The 23,964-nt window shown below is 37.4% G+C and overlaps 2 protein-coding genes across 2 annotated transcripts; both read right to left on the reverse strand.

Annotated features, from left to right (window-relative positions):
* Positions 1 to 708: 708 nt before the first annotated feature.
* LOC118858121 (trace amine-associated receptor 7d-like) lies at positions 709 to 1,764 on the reverse strand. The gene has a single exon (XM_036768574.1). It carries the CDS (start codon positions 1,762 to 1,764, stop codon positions 709 to 711), a length of 1,056 nt encoding a protein of 351 aa, XP_036624469.1.
* Positions 1,765 to 11,821: 10,057 nt separating this feature from the next.
* LOC118858142 (trace amine-associated receptor 7a-like) lies at positions 11,822 to 12,874 on the reverse strand. Its single transcript, XM_036768601.1, has one exon. It carries the CDS (start codon positions 12,872 to 12,874, stop codon positions 11,822 to 11,824), a length of 1,053 nt encoding a protein of 350 aa, XP_036624496.1.
* Between the last annotated feature and the right edge of the window lie 11,090 nt (positions 12,875 to 23,964).

The raw sequence follows: 23,964 nt of genomic DNA on the forward strand, positions 1-23,964 counted from the left end.
GGGCCCCACTTGAGGACCTAAAGGGTGATGTATGGCCCTGAGGGCCCTATTTCCCAACCCCTGGTCTAGAATGTAAAGAAAGTCAGAGGTCTTTGGGGGCAGAAAACCATCCTTTCACAGAGAGGCTCAGCTTCATTTTTAGCTCTAGGTGGAATTGATCCCTCACTTCACTTTCTTTAAAAAAGAAAAGAAAGAAAACAAAAAACCAAGAAATTTCTATAATCCAGAATAGAGCTGAAAACTTTTAAGGGCTACTCATTTAAATAAATGCAATTGTTATCCATACGATCGAAAATTATTCAGATTTACTATATTTGAAAAAAAATTTTTAAAAAACCTTTTTAAGGAAGAAAATCCATCAGAAATGTTCTTAGAAAGAATCAGAATAGGCAAAATAGGTGCCTTATCTACTGCAAATGAAAGGTTAGCAGAGCAAAGGGAATAGATAAGATTAAAAGATATTCTTTAGAAAAGGGCCTGGTCCAAAAGAGGAATGATGAACAAATGACAGATGAGAAAACACAGGAACAGGAGAACAACTTTGAAAATAGTTGACAAACACTATTCGCATGCAGTCTGGCACAGTAAACAAATTTTTATTAAATATCAAACTTGAAATTGGGAATTGGACTGAATGAAGAAAGCATACTTTCATCTCATAATGATTTGCCTATTTAATTTTTAACTTTGTCCCACACTTCATCTTTTTCAATCTAAAACCATAACTTGTTCAGAAAATAAATCTATTGTTGAGGAGTGACCTCTGAAAACTTTCCCAGTGACAATCAGTTTAATTGCTCTTCGAAACCAAGGGTAAAAGAAAGCATAGATCAAAGGGTTCATGGCTGAGTTATAATAGGCAAACCAAATTAAGATTTCATAAATATAGGTTGGGGTGATGAACCCTAGGAAAGCATCAATTATTGATTCAATAAGGCATGGGAGCCATGAAATTAGAAATGCAATCACAGCGATGCCCAAAGTTTTTGCTGCTTTTCTCTCCCTCTTGGACACTCTGGCTTTGTAACTCTCTGAGGAGGACTCAGTTTTGCTGTTCATGCTTTCAATCTTTCTAGCCTGTTGTTTAGCTACCAGAAAGATCTTACAATAAAGAGTGACCATGACCAGAGTGGGAATAAAAAACAAAAGAAAGTCTATCAGTACCCAGGTTTGATTCACAGCAATCTGGCAACCTCCCACACAGGTGAGGGCACTTACTAATTCCTCCAACCCATCATCATTGACACCAGTACCAATAAGTGAAAAGATATAAGTAATAGCAAGAAGCCATGAGAATGTGATGCACAGCAAGGAAACATTCAGAGTGAATTTGTTTGGATAGACCAGAGGGTCAGTGACAGCAATGTATCTATCAATGGAGATGAAGCACAAGTGAAAAATTGAAGAATAACAAAATGACATATCAAAACAAGAGTGGAATTTACAGTAACTCTCCCCAAAATACCAGCAGCTCTCCACTGACCTCACCATGCTAAAGGGCATCACAGTAGTTCCCACCAAAAAGTCAGCACAGGCCAAAGAAGCAATGAGAAAATTGGCTGGAGAGTGCAGCTGCTTGAAGTGAAGGATTGAAATCATGACCAAGAGGTTTCCCAAGACAGCCAGGATAACTGCAGAGCCAAAGACCAGATAGAGGATGACTCTGGGTCCTGGGGAGTACGAGGTTTTAATGCAGGACTCATTGATGTTCTCATAGCAGAGCTGTACAGCTGCAGACTGGGACTCATTGCTACTTTTCATCATTCTTCTCTCTCAACTTATGAATGTCTCCTTTTTTCCTGGTGATCAAAGAAAAATATCATTGACATTTCCAATATTCCTAAAAAAAGATTAATAAAATGCATGTCTGTACAAACCCAAATACTATCCTTCATGAATTATGATCCATTTCACCGAGATAATATTTGTAAGGTACTTAACACATTGCCTGGCACTGTTAGCACTATATAAATACTTAATCCCTTCCCCCTTTCCTTCAAACACTGAAGCCCTCATCCTCTGTTATACTCTTAATATATCAATTTGACTCAGTAGAGCTGCTTTCAATAAGTCTACTAAGAATCAGCACCAAAACAGTACTTATCTGCTTGGTAACATTTCCCTCTAATCCTCTCATTCTGTACCTCTGACAAGCTCCTCTGCAAAGTTCAGTGAGATACTGAAGGATCCTTCAGTTCAAGGATCACCTTTTATCACTTTGCCCTTCATGTCATCAACTCAGAGTTAATGCCTAAAGGACCACAACCTTTCTGGAACTCAGCCAAAGAAGTGCCAGAAAACCCCTGAAGAGACAATCCCTGTGGCTTTGGGTGTGAGCTAGAAGAAACTTTTTTTCCAATAACCATAAGGAAGAAATTTTTTTTCTGTTATGCTGCTGTTTGCTCTACAGGAACATAAATTATCCATTTTATTTTGTAAGATTTGCACATTCGTGTGTATGTCTCTTTGTTCTATAGATTTTTTTGATGGTCAAATTTATGGCGAATGTACTGGTATCTAATACATATATGTGTATATATGTATATGTATGTTTATATGTGCATATATACACATATATATGAGATGCAGACATATATACATATATATTTACATACATATGGCTATATGTGTGTGTGCATATGATTAAAAGTGTAACTATTAAAGCTTGAAATGGCATTTTCTTTTAGGACACGTTGACTACAAGTGTGTAAAAACATATACACATATATGTGTATAAATATACACATATAGACATATATTTTGGTGTATTTAAACAGTTTCTTCTGATAAATAATAAACTGTACTTTCATAGTATTGACGGCCCATTGTAGAGCATCACTCGTCAATAAGTTTTTAGAAAAGTTTCCATCCTAAGATCACAACTATACAAGCAATTTTTACATTTTTACTTTATGACTTTTTAGTTTCAATGTACCCGAATATGGTTGGATTCCTTGGCAGAATCTTTGAAAACCCTTGGTCATTTGCATATTACTTTGAGGCATCAGAGGAGGATTTTATTGGAGACACTGAATACATATCATACATATACATATGTGTATTAGAAATGTCCATATATTTCATAAATATGAGAAACTTGCGCTGGGAAAATGTCTTTCTACAAAGCAAATTAGCCACTACTGTGTAACTTCAGTGTTATAGAGTTCTGCGGTAGGGATTAGGGAGACTACTGAGAGGCTAAAAGACTTTCTCAGAAACCAGCATGTGTAAGGACTCAGGGCTTCATAATTGCAAAGCAAACTTTCTTTCTACTAGTCAATGCTACCCCTCCATATATAGGGTGTCACAAATGTTTGTGCAGTTTTAACTTTTAATTCCTTAACATTATACTAAGACTTTTGGGATACCCCACATCCATGCATTATACACACTTATACATGACATATATATACATATATATATATATAAATATATATATATATTTACACACACATAATATATGTATAGAGAACATGTACACACATGTACTCACATCTATACATATAAGACTGTGTTCATTGTATAGGGAAATAGCAGAACAAGATGTTAGAATTAATACCTTAAAATCCAAATCAACATTTGACCTCATTGGTGAGTTTCTGTGTGGCTGAAAGAATGCCTCAACTTGTCTATAAGATATGAACCCAACCTGGAATAAGACTTCGCAGTGGTGTCTGCACCCAAAGTATATTCTGTCCAGACATATGCACTCAACAAATGCAATAGGTTGGGGCTGGGATGCACTGCACCTGTTGTTTATGCTTCATTTTTGAAGAGGACCGATGATGTCAAGGGCAGAATGTCTAGATTTGTGACTGAATTGGATTTAAGTGAGTGAAAGTTACACAAAGTCATCAGCCTCACTGTCTTCCAGACTCACTAAAGTTTAGTGACAGGACCAAAGTCAGACTGGCAATGGCCTGGGAGATACCTTGATGCCTTCCATGTCTGACCAAGTTCTAAGCCTTCTGCAGCAACTGCTTCAGCTACTTTCATGTCTGTTAAAAAAACATTGTTTTCATCTGCCCATTTTGTGGAGCTGGGGTTAGGGGTGAGGATTCTTCATACGTTTGAGGTAGACATACCATAACTCACTGACAGGTTTGAGGGCTGTAGGTTATCCTCAAATAAGTTAGCTTGTCTGTCAAGACAGTTTTACCTTGGACTAGCTGCTGTGCATGCTACAGCTTCTTAGAGACACTGGCAGGAATTGGGTGGCAGGTGGAAACCAGAGGGGCATGAACAGCCCTGAAAATGACTTGTCAAGCCCTCACTCCAGAGGTGCTAGTTCTTCTGGAACACCCCATACATCCCTGGACTGCACCTACCTTTCATATCATTGCTGTGAGGAACTGATGGTATGGAAACTTCTCTGCTAATCACAGCTGACAACTTGTCTGTCATTTAAAATCCTTGGAAGTTGCCTGTGGGCACTGAGAGGGTATGTGACTTGCCCTTGGTCACAAGTATATTAAGTGTGAGAGGTAGGAGAAGATCCCAAGATCCCAAGTCAAAATTCTGACTCCAAGACCAAGCCTCGATCCACTGTCATGCTGCTTCTCTCTGCATTAATTATAAATAAGTAGATAATCTTTCTCTTTCTGTACAGTAACTTAATAGCTGTACTAGCTATTAATACCTATTAACATTAATAGCTGAAACTCACATTATGAATAGGAAGATAGTAAGCCCTTTTTGGGGGGCAGCTAAGTGTGCAGTGGATCTGAGTGTTGGATCTGGACTCAGGGAGACTCATTTTCCTGAGTTGAAATCTGGCTTCAGACATTTGCTAGCTGTGTGACCCTGGGCAAGTTACTTAACTCTGCTTGTCTCCGTTCCTCATCTCTAAAGTGGGCTGGAGAAAGAACCACTCCAGTATCTTTGCCAAGAAAACTTCAAATGGGATCATGACAAGTCAGACACGATTGAATTGACTGAATAAAAGAACTCCTAATTAAAATGAGTTTGGTTTTAAAGGAGCACAGACTTTTTTCAGACCCAATAGAGGGGAAATCAGTGTTCTTTTGGGCAATGTCACACCAGATGTGTATACAATAGTATCCCCAGGCTGACTAGGAAGTGAGAGTGCCTCTGGAAATATCGTATTTATAGCCCCAGGTCATTTTCTTTTGTTCTTCTAATACCCAGTAGAAGCATGAATTTGTCTTGTCAGCCTATTTTTATTTCAAATACCAAATAAAGCAATGGCACTGGATGGGTGTATCCAGACTGCTAGAGACAATCTGGACCTATAATGAGGCCTTCTCAGTCCTCCAACACCATTGGCAATATCAATTCAGTGATTTAATGACATACGGTAGCTAAGTGATTAAACATTATAGAAGTTCAACACTGAAAGTCAAGAATGAGGGAAACAACCAGGAGGAGAAAGGAAATCCCAGTTCAATTTTAGTTCTGACTCAGCAGATAGTGTTTAGAAACAACCTCAATGTCACTTAGAAATATCTTTTCTAACTTCTGCCTTGTCAATTACAATTGAACATCTACATCATTTATTTATTCATTCATCTATTTTTTATTTAAGGATTTGTTTATTCATTTATCCATTCATTCCTTTGTCTATCTCTCTATCTTGCAAGAACTTAGAGGCTCTCCCTGGTGCCATGCTTGTGTTTGAAGCTTTATAACTGTATATGATAGTGGGTAAGCCGTTTGTACTCTTGGATCCTCGGTTTCCTTACCTATAAAATAAAGGTATTGGGTCAGGAGCTCATTAAGGTCCCTCAAGCTCTAAAGCTTATAAATGTGTGATCCCACTTATCTAAGTGAACCTTCTAAGTCCAAAGGTACCAAATGACGGTCATTGTTGTGGGCTGTGAGAAGATAAAAAGGATTTCTTCAAAATTCTTTTCTATTTGTTCTCTTCTATTTATCCTAATACAATTCAAATTAAACAGTGAGGAATGAAATCCAATGTAGTTTGCTTTTGGTGTGACAGGCCTAGATAGCATTGTTAATATCAACATCTGCATTTGAAAATTAAAAGGAATCTCCATTCTGCCACCCCATCTACCTATTCAATCATTCATTTATATAATGTTTATTCATGCTATGAGTCTTTCAACCACAGTCTCTTGCAGGTAAGCCTAATCCTCTTGTGCCATGCTTCCACATTTGAACTCTCCTTATTAATAAAGAAAAACAGTTAAGCAACAACATAACCAATACATTAAACACTGCATTTAATACACGCAACATTCTCTGCTAAGAAGAGGCAAGTATACTTCAATATGCACTTCTGGACCATTGTTGGCTTTTCAATTATTCAGAGGTCAGTTTCATTTTAGCAATATTTTCATTTATATTATGTTAGGTATTACAAAATTATTCTTCTGGGTTTATTTATCACATCATAAGATCACATCTACCAAGGTTCCACTTTGACTCTTAGACAAGACACTGTTTAGAATTTAAAGACCTTGACAATGAGAGTCGAGGATCCCTTTCTAGGCATCTTATACATTATTCCCTTCAAGAACACTATGGTCTAGCCTGTGTGCTGTTTTTCACAGATGATATTCAACCCTCCAATCTCTGGGCTTTTTTTAAAATTTATTTTTAGCTTTCAACATTCATTTCCACAATCTCTGGGCTTTGTACAAAGCCTGTCACAATGCTTGGAATGCATTTTCTCCTCACTTCTACCTGTCAGAATCTTCAACTTCTTTCAAAATTTATCTTAAACACCACCTCTGACAAGAAATCTGTCCTACTTCCTGCCCTATTGTTAGAACCTCCTGCCCCTTAAAATTACCCTGTATTTGCTTTTTGTGTATATGTTTTCTGCATATTTAGAAAATCATAGATCTATGAGAGACTTTAGAAGCCATCTCATTCAGCCTCCTCATTTTACATGTGAAGAAACAGATCAAGAGAAGTGATGTGAACCTCCCAGAATAAGAAAGGTTATAAGTGTTAGAAATAGTATTTAAACTTGTGTGTAAACTCTGAAGTTAACTTTTCTTTTCACTATACCACATTGCCTCAAAGCCTTGGTAGATGGGCTAAATTAGGTTGAGGGGAACCAACAGGCTTCAAATTGTCAAACCCATTGGTGTCTATCCCAAGCATGTGAAGACTTTCACCCTGAGGAATGGGTGGATGAAAACAATTTGTTCCAATAGCTGTGAAGGTGACAGAAGTAGACACTGTGGAGGGCTTACAGCTTGGTCAAACATTGAAGATGCCAAGGTCATCCATTGTATCCCCAGCAATCACAACTGGTCATGACTTTTGTCTTGCCACTCGACTTTGATAACTCTGAAAGAGAGAGTGTGGCTGACTACTTTGTGCCACTTCCTCACTTAAATTCGATTGATTGGAGAGTCAAGGCATAGCCCCATGTTATCATTAATCCTGTTAAAAAATGAAGGATGAACAACAGGAAGGGGAGCTGTGTGATCCAGTGGAAGGACAGGGCCTTTCGTATGAACAGATCTGGTTCTATTGCTTTTTCTACCACCTTCTATTTGGGTGACCTTAGGCAGTTTGCCCCATCTCTCTGAAACACAATGAGGAAGTTCGGGCTAGGTGACCACTAAAGATCTTTTGCCGGTTTCTAAATCTAAGATCTCATATTGTTTCCCTTGAAATACTTTAACAACCTTGTGAATAGGGTCCGTTTCATTTATTTTGCTTTGTATCGCTAGAACCTAGCAGTGTCTATGGAGATTTTTACTGGCCTGGATATTTCTTTTTTATTCATTTTAATAAAGAAGGCACTGTGGCCCAATGACTTCTTAAGTAATTTTCCCTTCTGACAGTCAGGATCATACAATATCCAAGTGCTTAAATTTTCCATTTTAAGCAGGAAATGACAGAATCAAGTAAGAAGGGAAGCTTTATAATAGACAGCTTAATTATCTTGAAAGTACTTAGAAAGAATGCTAGGTGATGCTTTACCATTTGGCATTTTTTTCAGTCATATGTGACTGTGACTCCATTTGGGGTTTTTTGGCAAACATATTGGAATGGTTTGTCATTTCTTTCTCAAGCTGATTTTACAAATGAGGAAAATGAGGCAAATGGGGTTATATGACTGGCCCAGGGTCACCCAGCTAGCAAGAGTCTGAGACCAGATTTAAACTCAGGAAGATGGGTCTTCCTGACTCCAGGCATGATATTCCATCCACTGAATCTAGCTACCCCCATTTAGCATTGTCTTGCTACATTATTTTCATAAGCATTTTATCTCAGGAAATACAGGAGCAAATAGATCAGATTTTGAAGTAAAAACTCAGCTGTATTCACTGGACACCAAGAAAAAGGATAGCACTTCATAGGAGGCATCAGGAGTGTCCAAACTAACTAAACAAGATTTAGTTTTAAGGTATCTTATAATTCCTCTTGTCCAATTTTCTTACAATATATACATATATGTATACATATATGTGTATATATACATACATATCCATACCTACATATACACATACATACATATACATACACACAGACACAGGCACACACACACACACACACACACACATATATATATATATATATGTGTATATATATATATATATATTTGTGTATATACTGAGATCCATGTAGGTTGAATCTGAAGCCATACATAGGTAGCCAGTTTGGACTGACTTCTGGACATCTGGATTAACATATAACATTCAGGGGAGAGGAAAATGGAGTGAATTTTGTGACCATCAGTGTTATAGGAGGAGAGAGAGAGATGAATATGAATATGAAATCCTGTATTACTAGGGAATGTTGTACCTGGCTACCAGTCAGAGCTATGTGGCCCCAATAAGGTACTTTTAAAAATCCTGGTTCCCTATGCTACTTCTGCCCCAAGAAAGCCAAGATTAGGCAAGGACTGGGGAGCAACACAATGATTTTATGGCACAGGAAATAATCACTTTGGACTTTCTTTTCATGAAGAAGAGGTATAAACTAAACTAAACCCTTTACCTCCAGGAAAAATGCAGGGGACCTCTTAGCATCAGTGTTATCAACAAGGGGGTCAGCCCAACAGAGTATAGCATAAACAACTTGGATAGGAAGACTTTAGAAACATCAGTTTGGCAGTGAAACCTTTTTAATCTGAGCCTACTCTCCAGACACTGGAGCCATTAGACAGCTAAGTGGCAAATCCTATAGGATTGTGGATGTGGAATTGAGAAGACTTGAGTTAAAATCCTGCCTTAGACATGTGTCAGCTGTGTGACTCTGGACAAGTCACTTAACCTCTCTAATCCTCAGTTTCCTCATTGCAAAATCAGGGCCTAAGATTTGATGGCCTCTAAGGTTCCATCCAGCACTAAATCTGTGTTCCTCCACCTTCCATTTTAATGTCTTTGTTTTATTTCATTTTTCGTTGACCTGCCTAAAGGAGAGAAAAATCTGTGTTAGTACATTGGGCTGTCTCTGTAACAAAAATGTAGATTGTCTCAGGTTTCTCAATGGAAGCTGGAGACTGTAGGGAATGACCCTCCTCACAGATGGGCCCTTTGCCCACTATAATAGCACTGAACTAGGTTATCATTTTTAAAGCAAACACCAGTTAGGAGTTGTGAAAAATCTAAGGTGTAAAATCTTTCTATACCCACTATATATTCCATATATATACATATACAACCAGCCCACACCCCTTTTATATAACCAAACAAGTACAACCAAAACTGAAGGCTTCCTCTGACCACTTACTAAGCTGCGCCAAAATGCTGAACATCAAAGAGTTGAAATTGAAACCTTTCCATTTCCCTGGAACTGTAGGCAAGCCCCTTCCTGTAAAGAATCTGTGCCTTAATGGAAACCCAGGCCTACAAGCTGTAGGATCTGGTTCCCACCAGGGGGATCCAACATTGATATAAGGCAAAGTATTAAGTTATAAGGAAGAAACCGTTTGTTTCACAGATCACGACACAAAGAGAATCATGTTTTCTAACAGGTCTCCTGTGCATTGAAATACACAAAAATTTATTAAACATTTCAACAGTTTTTCATATACATCTCTAATTTAGTTCCTAAAGATTTAAAATAAATATAGCTACAATCTTTAAAATTTCCTGTACTTTTTCCTTAAAGGGAAATAAAACTACATTCTGTGGAATTGATGACTACACCACAAGTAGTTTTAAAAAAGTGTAACATACATAGTCGCAACTTATTTGATAGCATGTATTTGGCAATAGCATAATATATACGTGCCTGTATATGTATATATGATATATGTGTATATGCATGTATATGTATAAATGTGTGTACATACACATATACTCATATATAATGGTAATTGCAACCTAAAATTGAGGCAGCTAGGTGATAATGGGCCTTGATTCAAGAAGATTCTTTTTCTTCATGAGTTCAAATCTAGCCTCAGACACTTAATTAGCTGATTAATTAACTCTGTTTGCCTCAGTCTCCTCACCTGTAAAATGAGCAAGAGAAGGAAATGGCAAACCACTCCAATATCTTTGCCAAGAAAACTGCAAATGGAGCAAGAAGAATTGGACACAAATGAACAGCAACCTAAAATCAAGGCTGTCCCATTTAATTTTATGATTTTTAGGTGATTAAAGTAGCATTTTATATTTGTGAAATGAGCAAATAGTTGTAACAGCAAATTAAATTCTCCTGTAACTGCCGGTTTGGTAATATTATATTATGAAGTGTATTGTTACTAATGAGGAAGCCACTTGGTGTAATGGATACAATTATGGCCCTAAGTCAGGAAGACCTGAATTCAAATCCAGCTTTTCCATTTTTTGGGTAAATCACTTTGCCTCTGTTTGCCTCAGTTTCCTCAACTGTAAAATGGGGATAATAATAGCACCTACTCCCCAGGGTTATTGTGGAAAACAGTGAGAAAACATTTGTAAAGCACTTAGTGCCTGGTATGTATACTATGTGAATGCATGTGATTATTATTTTTAATGAAGTAATGACATAAGAAACAATGATAAAATGCACTTACAATCCTAAACACACCTGCATAGAGCTAAGTTTTCTCATTGTCTACAACAGGGATGGGGAACCTGTGGCCTTGAGGCCACATGGGGTCCTCTAGGTCCTCATGTGGGGCCCTTTGACTGAATCTAAGCTGTGCAGAACAAATCTCTGTGAAGTTTGGATTCAGTTAAAGGGCCCCACTTGAGGACCTAAAGGGTCACATATGGCCCTGAGGCCCCTGGTTCCCGACCCCTGGTCTAGAATGTAAAGAAAGTCAGAGGCCTTTGGGGGCATAAAACCATCCTTTCACAGAGAGGCTCAGCTTCATTTTTAGCTCTAGGTGGAATTGATCCCTCACTTCCCTTTCTATTAAAAAAAAGAAAGAAAATAAAAAACCAAGAAATTTCTATAATCTAGAATAGAGCTGAAAACTTTTAAGGGCTACTCACTTAAATAAATACAATTGTTATCCATACGATGGAAAATTATTCAGATTTACTATATTTGAAAAAAAACTTTTAAAAAACCTTTTTAAGGAAGAAAATCCATCAGAAATGTTCTTAGAAAGAATCAGACTAGGCAAAATAGGTGCCTTATCTACTGCAAATGAAAGGTTAACAGAGTGAAAGGAATAGATAAGATTAAAAGATATTCTTTAGAAAAGGGCCTGGGCCAAAAGAGGAATGATGAACAAATGACAGATGAGAAAACACAGGAACAGGACAACATCTTTGAAAATAGCTGGCAAACACTATTCACATGCAGTCTGGCATAGTAAATAAATTTTTATTAAATATCAAACCTGAAATTGGGAATTGGACTGAATGAAGAAAGCATACTTTCATCTCATAGTAATTCACCTCTTTCATTTTTAACTTTGTCCCACACTTTATCTTCTTCAATCTAAAACCATAACTTGTTCAGAAAACAAATCTATTGTTGAGGAGTGACCTCTGAAGACTTTCCCAGTGACAATCAGTTTAATTGCTCTTCGAAACCAAGGGTAAAAGAAAGCATAGATCAAAGGGTTCATGGCTGAGTTATAATAGGCAAACCAAATTAAGATTTCATAAATATAGGTTGGGGTGATGAACCCTAGGAAAGCATCAATTATTGATTCAATAAGGCATGGAAGCCATGAAATTAGAAATGCAATCACAGCGATGCCCAAAGTTTTTGCTGCTTTTCTCTCCCTCTTGGACACTCTGGCTTTGTAACTCTCTGAGGAGGACTCAGTTTTGCTGTTCATGCTTTCAATCTTTCTAGCCTGTTGTTTAGCTACCAGAAAGATCTTACAATAAAGAGTGACCATGACCAGAGTGGGAATGAAGAACAACAGAAACTCTATCAGTACCCAGGTTTGATTCACAGCAATCTGGCAACCTCCCACACAGGTGAGGGCACTTACTAACTCCTCCAACCCATCATCATTGGCACCCGTATAAAGAAGTGAAAAACTAAATACAGTGGCAAGGAGCCAGGAAAATGCAATGCATATTCCTGAAACTGACAGAGTGAATTTGGTTGGATAGACCAGAGGATCAGTGACAGCAATGTATCTATCAATGGAGATGAAGCACAAGTGAAAAATGGAAGAATAACAAAATGAGAAATCAAAACAAGAGTGAAATTTACAATAACTCTCCCCAAAATACCAGCAACTCTCCACAGACCTCACCATGCTGAAGGGCATCACAGCGGCTCCCACCAAAAAGTCAGCAGAAGCCAAGGAGGCAATGAGAAAGTTGGCAGGAGAGTGCAGCTGCTTGAAGTGAAGGATTGAAATCATGACCAGAAGGTTTCCCCACACAGCCAGCAGAGCCCCAGAGCCAAAGGCCAGGTAGAGGATGACTCTGGGTCCTGGGGAGTAAGAAGTTTTAATGCAGGACCCATTGATGTTCTCATAACAGAGCTGTACAGATGCAGGCTGAGACTCATTGTTGCTACTCATTGTTCTTCTCTTCCAGCTTATAAGTATCTTTGTTTTTCTTGGTAATCACAGAAAATTATCACCGATATTTCCGATATTCCTGAAAAAAGATAAACAAAATGCATGCTGTACAAAGTCAAATACTATACTTCACGAATTATGATCCATTTCACTGAGATAATATTTGTAAATCACTTAACACATTGCCTGGCACAATAGGCACTATTTAAATGCTTAATCCCTTCCCCCTTTCCTATAAACAGTGAAGCCCCATCATCTGTTATACTCAGCATATGGTCATTTAACTCAGTAGAACTGCTTCCCCTAATCTCAAAACCACTAAATAAAAAGTCTACTAAGGATCAGCACCAAGACAATCTGTGCTTATCTGCTTGGTAACATTTTCCTTTAATATTTTCTTGTACCTCTGACAAGCTATGCTGCAAAGTTCAGTGAGATACTAAATGATCCTTCAGTTCAAGGGTCACCTTTTATTACTTTGCCCTTCTCCATGTCATCAACTCAGATTTAATGCCCGAAGGACCACAACCTTTCTGGAACTCAGCCAAAGAAGTGCCAGAAAACCCTTGAGAGAAAATCTTTCTGGGGCCAGGTATAAACAAGGAGAAGAAACTTTTCCCCAATAACCATTAGTAAGAAATTTATTCTGCCATACTGCTGTTTACTCTATTGAAACATAAATTATGCATTTTGTTTTGTAAGATTTGCACATTCTTGTGTGTGACTTTTTGTCCCATTGCTTTTTTTAATGGTTGAATTTTTGGTGAATGTACTGGCATCACACAGACACACACACATATGTGGGTTTACATATATACCCACACAATACGAGGTGCAGTACATACATATATCTGTACATACATTTGTGCGTACAGCTATTAAAGCTTAAAATCCCACTGCCTTTTAGGACACTGCCTACATGAGTATAAAAGCATTTATACATATGTATAAATATACATATATAGACATACATATGTAGGTGTATTTTCACAGTTTCTCCTGATCATTAAACAGTTATCTGTACATTCTTAGGTATTGGCCGCCCATGTTAGACCATAACTCTTCAATGACTTTTTAGAAAAGTTTCCAATGCTAGCTGATCTCCAGATCCCAAATTACAAACAATTATGGCATCCTTACTTAAAGTCTTTTTAGTTTTGATCTGCCTGAATACATTTGGATTCATTAACAGAATCTTGGAAAACCCCTGGTCATTTCCATATTACACTGAGGCATCAGAGGAGGACTTTATTGGAAACTCTGAATACACATTATGCATATATACATACATAAACATATATAAACATATATACACACATACACACATATAGAATCAATGTGAAAAGCTTCCACTGTAGACACATCTTTCTGCATAGCAAATTGGCCACTACTCTGTAACTTGCAAGTGTTAGAGAATTCTGGGGGAGGGATTGGGGAGGGTACTGAGAAGCTAAAAGACTTTCTCAGGAACCAGCATGTGTCAGAATTCAGGGATTCATAAGTACAAAGCAAACCTTCCTTCTACTAGTCAATGCCCCTCCATATACAGGATGTCTCAAAAATATTAGGGCAGTTTTAAACTTTAATAGCTTAAGACTAAACCAAGACTTGAGGGATAACCTACATACGTACAGTATACACATATATATTATATATAATATGCATATATTTACACACACATATATGTATACAGAACATATATACACACATACCTCTATACTCACAACTATGCATCTAAGACACATACGTGCATTATATGGGAAACAGCAGAACAAGATGTTCAAATTGAGTAATACCTTGAAATCCAAATCAACATTTGACCTCATTGGAGAGTTTTTCTGTGGCATAAAGAATTCCCCAACTTGTCTATAAGATATGAACCCAAATTGGAATAAGAGTTCACAGTGGTGCCTGCCACCTAACTATATTTTGTCCTGACACATCTACTCAACAACTACAATAATTTGGGCTGGGATGGACTGCACCTGTTGTTCCTTAGCCTTCATTTTTGAATAAGACCAAAGGTACCAAGGTGGGGAATGTCTTGATTCCTGGGCGAATCGGATTTAAGTGAGTCAGAGTTCCACAAATTCATTAGCCTCACTCTCTCTTCCAGATTCATCAAAGTCCCATGGCAGGACAAGGTCAGACTGGTAATGGCCTGGGATGTACCTCGGCACCTTCAATATCTGAATTCTACAACAACTGCTTCAGCTGCCTTCATGGCTTTGGAACAAATTGTTTTCATCTATCCATTCTGTGGGGACAGATGGTAGGGGTGAAGTCTTCACATGCTTGAGGCAGACATACACCCAACTCACTGAGGGGTTTGAGGACTGCAGGTCATCCTTACCTTGGTTAGCCTGTCTGACAAGATAGTTTTACCTAGGACTGGCTGCTGTGCATGCTATAGCTTCTTAGATCCACAGGTGAGAATTGGGTGGCAGGTGGAAACCAGAGGGGGATGAGCAGTCCTGAAAAGGACTTGTCTTACCCTCACTCCAGAGGTGCTAGTCCTCCGGGAACACCCCATACGTCGCTGGACTGCACCTACTTTTCATCTCATTGCTGTGAGGACCTGATAGTGTGGAAACTCCTTCCACTAACGACAGCTGGCAACTTGTTTGTACTTTATGATCCTTGAGAGTTGGCTGTGGGTACTCAGAGGGTATGTGACTTGCCCTTGGTCACAAGTGGATTAAGTGTCAGAGATAGGAGAAGATCCCAAGATTCCAAGTCAAGATTCTGACTCCAAGACCAAGCCTCAATCCACTAAGTCATGGTGCCTCTCTCTGCATTAATTATAAATAGCCCTTCTCTTTGTGTACAGTAGCTTAATAGCTATAAAATTCACATGAGAAATAGGAAATTAGTAACCCCCTATTGTTTGGGCAGCTAGGTTTGCCATGGATAGAGTGCTGGGACTGGAGTCAGGAAGACTCTTTTTCCTGAGTTCAAATCTGGCCTCAGGGACATATTTGCTGTGTGACCATAAGCAAGTCACTTAACCCTGCTTGCCTCAGTTCCTCATCTGTCAGATGAGCTGGAAAAAGAAATAGCAAACCATTCCGCTATCTTTGCCAAGAAAACTACGGATGGAGTACTGAAGAGTCAGACATAACGAATTGACTGAATAACAAAGCCTCTGTTTAAAATGAGCACAGTTTCTAATTAGCACAGACCTTTCTCAGACCCAATACAGAGGAAATCAATGTCTTCTAGGCATTGTCACTGTGGATGCATCTAGAATGGCATGCCCCAAGCTGACTGGGAAGTGAGTAGTGCCTCCGGACATGTAGTATTTATAGCTCCAGGTCATTTTCCTTTGTTCTTCTAATACCCAGTAGGAGCATGAACTTGTCCTGTCAGCCTATTTCTATTTCAACCCTGAAGCAATGGCACTGGATGGGTGTATCCAGGCTGCTGGGGACACTCTGGACCTATAGTGAGGTCTTATCTGCCCCACTCACCCCTGCCCCAACCTTGACAATATCATAGCTGACAGCTGACACCTTTAACTATTGGAAAGGGAAAAAGCCCCTTCTTCCACCTGACTCCTAACAGTACTGCAATAATTGTGGAAGCCAGGTGGAAGGGAAGGGAAAAGAAAAGACATCAAATCAAATCACGAGAAAGAAAACCTCTCTGAAGTAGGTACCTAATAAATACTTATTGACTGACTGACTTACTGTCTGAAACTAAGCCTACTTCTTCCAGTCAAATCAGGTTACATGTTCCTTGTCATGCATCCCCTTTCTAGGATCCGAGGTAGGGCCTCAGCTCCTACCTTCAAAGGGAAAGGTGGCAGCCAGGTGTATGTAACTGACAGATTAATGGATGTGGATGCAGGAAGACCTGAGTTCAAATCTTGCCCCTTAATTAGTCTGTGACTATAGGCAAGTCACTTAACCACCGTCTACCTCAGTCTGTAAAATGGAGTTAATAATAGTATTTATCTTCCATCGTTGTTGTGAGAGTAAAATAATATTTGTAACTCACTATACAAATGCTAGCTGATTATTATTATTATTATTATTATTATTTGTAGTAGTAGTAGTAGTGGTGGTAGTAGTAGTATAACTCCACTTTGAGGAATTATGGTTCTCAGTTAATTAAATTGAATGGGGGTAAATTGGGCAAGGGTAGGATATTTTCTGCTGATAAATGTGTCTATGCCTCCCCTGAAGCAGGGATAACTCATGAAATCTTGGAAAGTAAACAAGAGATCATACCTCATAACACAGATAATATCTAGCACTTATATAGTGCTTTAAGGTTTGCCAAGCACTTATCCAGGGTCATGCAGCTATTCAGTGTCTGTAGTAGGATTGGAATTTGGGTCTTTCTGTCTCCAAGTCTGTTGCCTTACCAACTACCTCAATCATGGCATCCCCCTTGCAAGGAAAGAGCTGGACCATAAAGCTTGGATCCTACAAAGACATAAACTAGATGTTGGCTATGTATCTCAAATTGAGCATGTTTAAAACAGCCTTCACTGTCTTTCATCTCTAGCACACTACCCTCTGAATTTTCTTGCGGCTTTGAAAGCATTATTCTCCTTCTAGTCACCTAGGTTTACAACATCAATTTGTCAATAAACATTTATTAAGTGCCTACTATGTGCCAGGCACTGTGAACCTCAGAATTGTTTTCAACTCTTCACTCTCACTCATGCCACTTATACAATGAGTTGATATTTTCATCTTGTATTTCTTCCACCTCACCATCTCTCAATTTGTCCCCAGCTCTCTTTTCACACAGCTATGACTCTAGTTTACTTGCATGGGTGCGTCCAGGCTTCTGGGACCACTCTGGACCTGTAAGAAGGTATCCTCAACTCCCCGACACTCACCCTTAGCAATCTCATAACCCTCATCATCTCTTGCCTATTATTATAATAGGCTCCAAATTGTGCTCCTTGATTCAAGACTTTCCTTTCTCTAATCCATTTTCAAAAAGCTATTAAATTGATTTTCCTAAAGCACTGGTCTGACCATGTCACTTCCTATTCACAAGTGCCTCAGTGGGCAAATAACATCTCTTGAGTTTGTATTTTCACAATTCTTTACAATCTAGGTCCAAATAACATCTCTTGAGTTTGTATTTTCACAATTCTTTACAATCTAGGTCCAAATTACTTTTCTAGCTGTCTTCATTACTACTGTAGTAGTACTCTATGATTTAACCAAATGGACTGTCTCATTCCCTTACACTCAATGCTGTATCTCTTGTCTCTTTGCCATACCATTATTAGCTGTCCTCCATGCTTGAAAGGCAGCCATTCCTCACCTCTGTCACTAAGAATGCCCTTGTTTCCTTTCAAATTTAGTTCAAGTGCCACTTTCTACATAAATCCTTTCCAGTGACCCTCAGCTATGGGTACCCTTTCCTCTAAATTACCTTATAGTTATTTGCTATATATTTATTTATGTGCATGTTGTGTCCCTTGATAGAACAGAACATTCCTGAGGGCAGAGACTGTTTCATTTTTATCTCTGTATCTTTGCACATCATGGTAATATCTGGGACAGAGTTTTTAATAAATGCTTGTAGATTGATGACAATCATAGTTTTTTATCATCATCCTTCTAAAATTCTTTGGAAGGGGAAATGAAAGATTATGGGGTAGCACTGCTTTATAAGACAGCAAGAAGCAGGGAAGTAAGGAATTTACAGAAAACTTGTCAGGTGGCCTTGTTTAGCCAGATCTTCCTAAGAGTACTAACATGAAACTGTGAGGGGGACAAAAAACAATCAAAAAATTGGGAAAGAGCTGTCAAGATTTCTACAGGCTCCTAACTGAGAGCTGAGCCACCATATTTGTCCTCTAACATTGCAATCTTGATTTGATTTTTTTTTTTTGCCTAAGGATATTTTTCAAATGGCAATTAAAGAAAAGAAAGATGGAAAGAACATCCAGATCAGACCAATAATGCAGTTAGGAGATTATTGCTGGAGGATATATAATCTCTAAGTTTTGGGAGATTTAAAAAATCAGACCCTATTACTTAAAAATTAAATTGAGAAAATATCAATAACTACTGAGTTACACATATTCTTTCTAATCTCTATGAAATCTTTATTAGAATAATATATGCACACCAATCAATTAACAAGTATTTATTAATCACATACTTCATGACAGGTCATTCTTGATAAAGTAAGATGAAAGAATAGGCAACCTATTGCAAATGACATTCTATAGCAGGTCATGTCTTGAAGTCATACAACTGTATTAACAAGAAGAGAATAAAAGATCCTACTTTGCAAAAATAAATGTTTTATTTTGTAGACCAAAATGACACCTCAAAATCTTCCCTCCAACTGGGTGACTCCCATACATGTGGTAAAATCATAAAAGATTCTTTTGTTCAATGGCACTCATTAAGATCAAGGAAGGCATAAAACAAGGGAATATACATTCATCAACGGTGTTTTCCTCTGATATGGATGATGTCTAGTGCAGAGTTCAAATGGAAAATCAATGCCCTAAAGATAAGGAAGTCTTCCAAGTGGTCCTATTTGTTGATGACAGTATGATGGCTATGCAAAGACCAGAAATATTCAGGAGACCTAAATGACATTTATAGTTATGCAGAAACACTTCAGTCTAACAAAGATCAGATAGAGTGCTTATTGGCCAGATTATTTTACGTAGGTGAACAGACAAAAAATTGAACTGAATCATGTGTGTGTGTGTGTGTGTGTGTGTGCATGCACACGCAAATGTGTATGCACACCCACACTGGGTAATCACTGTGGATAAACAAAAATTGGTCTTATGATTAAATATGAATAGAATGTGTAAGATTGCCTTTGTGAAATTGTTTGGTATTTTTAATGAAATTAAGCCTCACCCTGAAACAAAGTGTAATCTCTTTTAGAAAAATCAGTTTCTAGAGATGAAATAATCTATTGACAAGTGTTTATTCAGCACCTGCCCTGTGCCAAGCACTGGACTAGGTTCCAAGGATAAATAGATAAAAAATGAAAATATTTACTACTCTCAGGGAGCTTACATTCTACCTAGAAAAACAATATGTATACATATGAGTATTAAAAATGCATAAAAATACAAACAACATAATTTTGAGGAGACAGGCAGTCAGAAAAATGTTGACCATAGTGTCTAAGAACCTAGGTTCAAATCTCTGTTATTTAGTACCTTTGTGCCTCTGGGCAAGTTGCTCAATTTCTGTGCCTTAATGTCTTCATTTGGTGTGTGTGTGTGTGTGTGTGTGTGTGTGTGTGTGTGTGGGAGAGACAGAGAGAGAGAGAGAGAGAGAGAGAGAGAGAGAGAGAGAGAGAGAGAGAGAGAGAGAGAGAGAGGAGAGAGAGAGTGAGAGACAGGGAGACAGAGAGAGAGAGAGAGAGAGAGAGTGTGTTTTGATATAAGTGGTCTCTGAGGTCATTTTTGGCTGTAGTTTTAGGATCCTTTGAATAATTTTGGGGCTAAGGATAGCCCCCCTTTATAAGGTGGCATTGGAGGTAAGCTTTGAAAGATGCTAGGGATTCTAAGAAGCAGAGGTGATAAGGAAATACATTCCAGGGTTGGGGAACAGTCTGAACAATGGCATTGCGTGGATGGAATTTTGTGATGACACACATCAGCCTGGCTGATGTTAGAGAACATGAAAGTGAGTAATATATAATATGCCTACAAAGAGAGATTGAAGCCAACATGTGAATAACTTTCAATACCAAACAGAGAAATTTATATTTGATCCTTGAGATAATAGGAAATAAATGAAGTCTATTGAGAAGTAAAGTAATGTAGTTGTTTAGGAATATCACCTCGGCGGTCTTTGGCAAGTTTGTGGAGGATGAATTTGAAACAGAAGAAACTTGAGGAAAGGAGACTCATTTACAGACTGTTGCAACAATCTGGGTTAATTGTGAAGAGGACCTAAACATGAGTGGGGGCCTCATGATCACAGCCAGAGGAACGGATGCAAGTAAAGTTGGGATAGTAAAACCATCTAGATTTGCCAACAGATTCTATCTGTAAAGTGAGGTAAAGTAAAGAGTTAGGGATGACTTCAGTTTTGCAAACCTGTCTGATAGTACTCTCGATAGAAATAGGTAAGTTCAGAAGAAGGGTGGTTTTGAGGACAAGTATAACGAATTTTAAAGAGTACTCACATTTTCATAAATTTGGGACCATCATGCCAAATTGCTTTGTAGAAGGGCTGTACCAGTCATAGTTCCATCAAAGTACATTAACGTACTTAATTTTCCACAGACTTAGAAACATGTCATTTTCCCTTTTTTTTCAATTTTATCAGTCTGCTGGATGTCAGTTGTAATCTCAAAAGTTACATTAATTTCCATTTCGCTAATCATTAGTGACTTAGAACTTTTTTTAAAATTTAGCTATTGATACCTTGGATTTTTTACTTTAAGAACTGTTCATATTCTTTGACTATTAACACTTGGGTAATGACTCATTCCTATAAATTTTAATTACTTCCTTATTTTGAAAATGAAAGATTTGCTACCAGAAGACTTGCTATAAAATTTCCCCTCTGTTATCAGTTTCCCTTATAATTTTAGTTTCATTTTAACTAATTTTGTGTAATACCAATTTTCTATTTGTTTTCTATATCCCTCTTTATTGTTTGCTAAAGGACTTTTCTCTTGTGTATTGATCTTAAAGGTAATTTTTCTAATTTGTTTATGTCAGAGTCATGTATTCATTTGTTCCTCCTTATGTGTTTTGAAATATTGGTCTACAACTAGATTCTCTCATACTGTGTTTCAGTTTTCCATTAGTTTTTGTCTAATAGTAAGTCATTACCCCAGTAACTGGACCTTTAAGTTTTATTAAATACTAAGCTATTGTGCTTTGGCTTTTCTATGTTGTATACATCTGTTTATATTTGTTCATAATGTTCTTTCTTTGTTTTGATTTGTCATAGTTTAGGTATCAAAACTGTAACTGAATCATAGAAGGAATTTATTAGGACTCCTCATATTAGCTTAAATAGTACACATGATATTGGAAGTAATTGCTTTTTGAATGTTTTATTGAATTCACTTGTAAATCCATCTGATTCTGTTCTTTTGGGTACCCATTTGTGGCTTGTTCAATCTCTTTTTCTGAGGTTGGGCTATTTAAGTTCTCTATTCCTTATTCTGTTAATCTGGGCATTTTATAGTTTTGTAAATATTCATACATTTAATTTAGATGAGTGGTTGGATTGGCATACAATAAGGCAAGTATTTAAAAAAAAATTTATTATTAGATTGCTTGCCCTCTTGGGGAGAGGAAAGGGAGAAAAAATTGGAACTCAAAATCTTATAAAAGTGGATGTTGAAAACTATCTTTACATGTAATTGGGAAAAAATACTATTAATTGGGGAAAAAAATAAAAGGTAAACTGTCAAAAATGTGTTAAATTTTCTGCATTTGTTAGTGAAGTTTATGTCCAGGTCCAAGGTCAATTTTTGTAAATATATCATGAAAATCTGAGAAATACCTATACTCCTTTACATTTCTATTCAATAATAGCCATATGTCTACCATCTCTAACTTTTCTAAAATTTTCTTCAGATCTTTAACTTCTTCCTAGTTTTCTATTGTTACATTAGTCTAGGTATAAAAGGGGTATATAACTACAGTTTTACTGTCTATGTCTCCCTATAACTCATTCAGCATTTCTTTTAAATATTTAGATGATATTCATTCTATTAAGTATTATTATTAATCTATTGTCTTTGGGACCTTTCAGCATAATGAAGTTTCTCTGTTTAATCTCTTTTAACCAGGCCTATTTTTGTTGTTGCCTCATATAAAATCATGACTACCTTTTTATTTCATCTGAATCACAATAGCTTTGCTCAACACTTTAATTTTACCTATCTATGAATCTTTATATTTCAACTGTATTTCTTATAAACAACATATTGTTGGACACTGCTTTCTAAACTTTAATTCTGTTATCCTCTTCTGTTTTATGGGTGGGTTCATCCCATTCACATTTTATTATCATTAATTACAGATTTCTTTGCATCTTATGTTCTTATATGTTTTCCTATCTTTATTTCCAGCCCACTCTTTATAAAGAAGTGAGTGAGAGGTAGAAAATATGCTCAGCACCAGTGCTCTGTGCTAAATTAAATGTATTTCTACTCCTCTCCCCCACTTTTTCTTTCCCTTTAATAGTTAACACAGATTCTTACCCTTTCAGGGTTTTTTAAATATTATTTTTCAGAAAGATCATATGGTCATAGATTTAGATCATGATTCAAAGCTGAAAAATGACCTTAGAAGTCATTGAGTCCAACTCCCTCATTTTTTCATTTCACAGATGAAGAAAATGAGGCTGATAAAAGGTTAATTGACTTTCCTAGGCCACATAACTAATAAGTGTATTAGGCAGAATTTCAACTTCATGTCGTCCTGCACTCTATCCACTATGACACCTAGCTGCCTAAGGTTCAATTTTACTCTTTATTGTTCATGCTCAAAGCTCAACTTCACTTTTTTATTATTCATGCTGAATTTTATTATTCATTGCAACTTGCAAAAAATCAAGAAACTAAATCTATATGTCATATCAGTTACCACAGATGCTTCTAAAGATTACAAACTTTTTAGCTACATCTCTTAGTATCCCCCAACAGCAAGTGTGAGATGCCTATACTCAGGCTCTGTTTTTCACCCATTAGCAGTCACAATATTTGTACCTGAGGAAAAGGTGGTCTCAGATGGGCTTCTGTACCTCTACTCACATTTTTCCCTCTGGGAAAACTTGAAGGGCGATATTCTATTTCTGTCCCAATATCTTGTCAGTAGAGAATCTATTTAAGAGTTTACAGATAGTGTTCATTACTTTCATGGTCATGTTTGCAATATGACCTCAACCAATATATCCAGTCATGGGAAATAAGTGACCAAGCCAAGGATTTAGTGTGGGTAACGAGTAGACTTGCTGTAACCCTAATGTTTTCATTTAATGTTCAGGTGGTGATAAAATTTTATACCATAATAGCCCTATTTCTGTCCTGGGGGCAGAGTCCTGCTGTCCTCTTGGTGGTAGAGGATACCCTAAGATGGCTCATTTCTTCTTCTGGGATGGACTTTTTCC

This window comes from Trichosurus vulpecula, chromosome 7 (assembly GCF_011100635.1).
Source record: "Trichosurus vulpecula isolate mTriVul1 chromosome 7, mTriVul1.pri, whole genome shotgun sequence".
In the NCBI taxonomy this organism is placed as follows: domain Eukaryota; kingdom Metazoa; phylum Chordata; class Mammalia; order Diprotodontia; family Phalangeridae; genus Trichosurus; species Trichosurus vulpecula.

Coding starts and splice junctions, on each gene's coding strand:
- LOC118858142 (XM_036768601.1), bottom strand. CDS start 12,874: ATGAGTAGCAACAATGAGTCTCAGCCTGCATCTGTACAGCTCTGTTAT.
- LOC118858121 (XM_036768574.1), bottom strand. CDS start 1,764: ATGATGAAAAGTAGCAATGAGTCCCAGTCTGCAGCTGTACAGCTCTGC.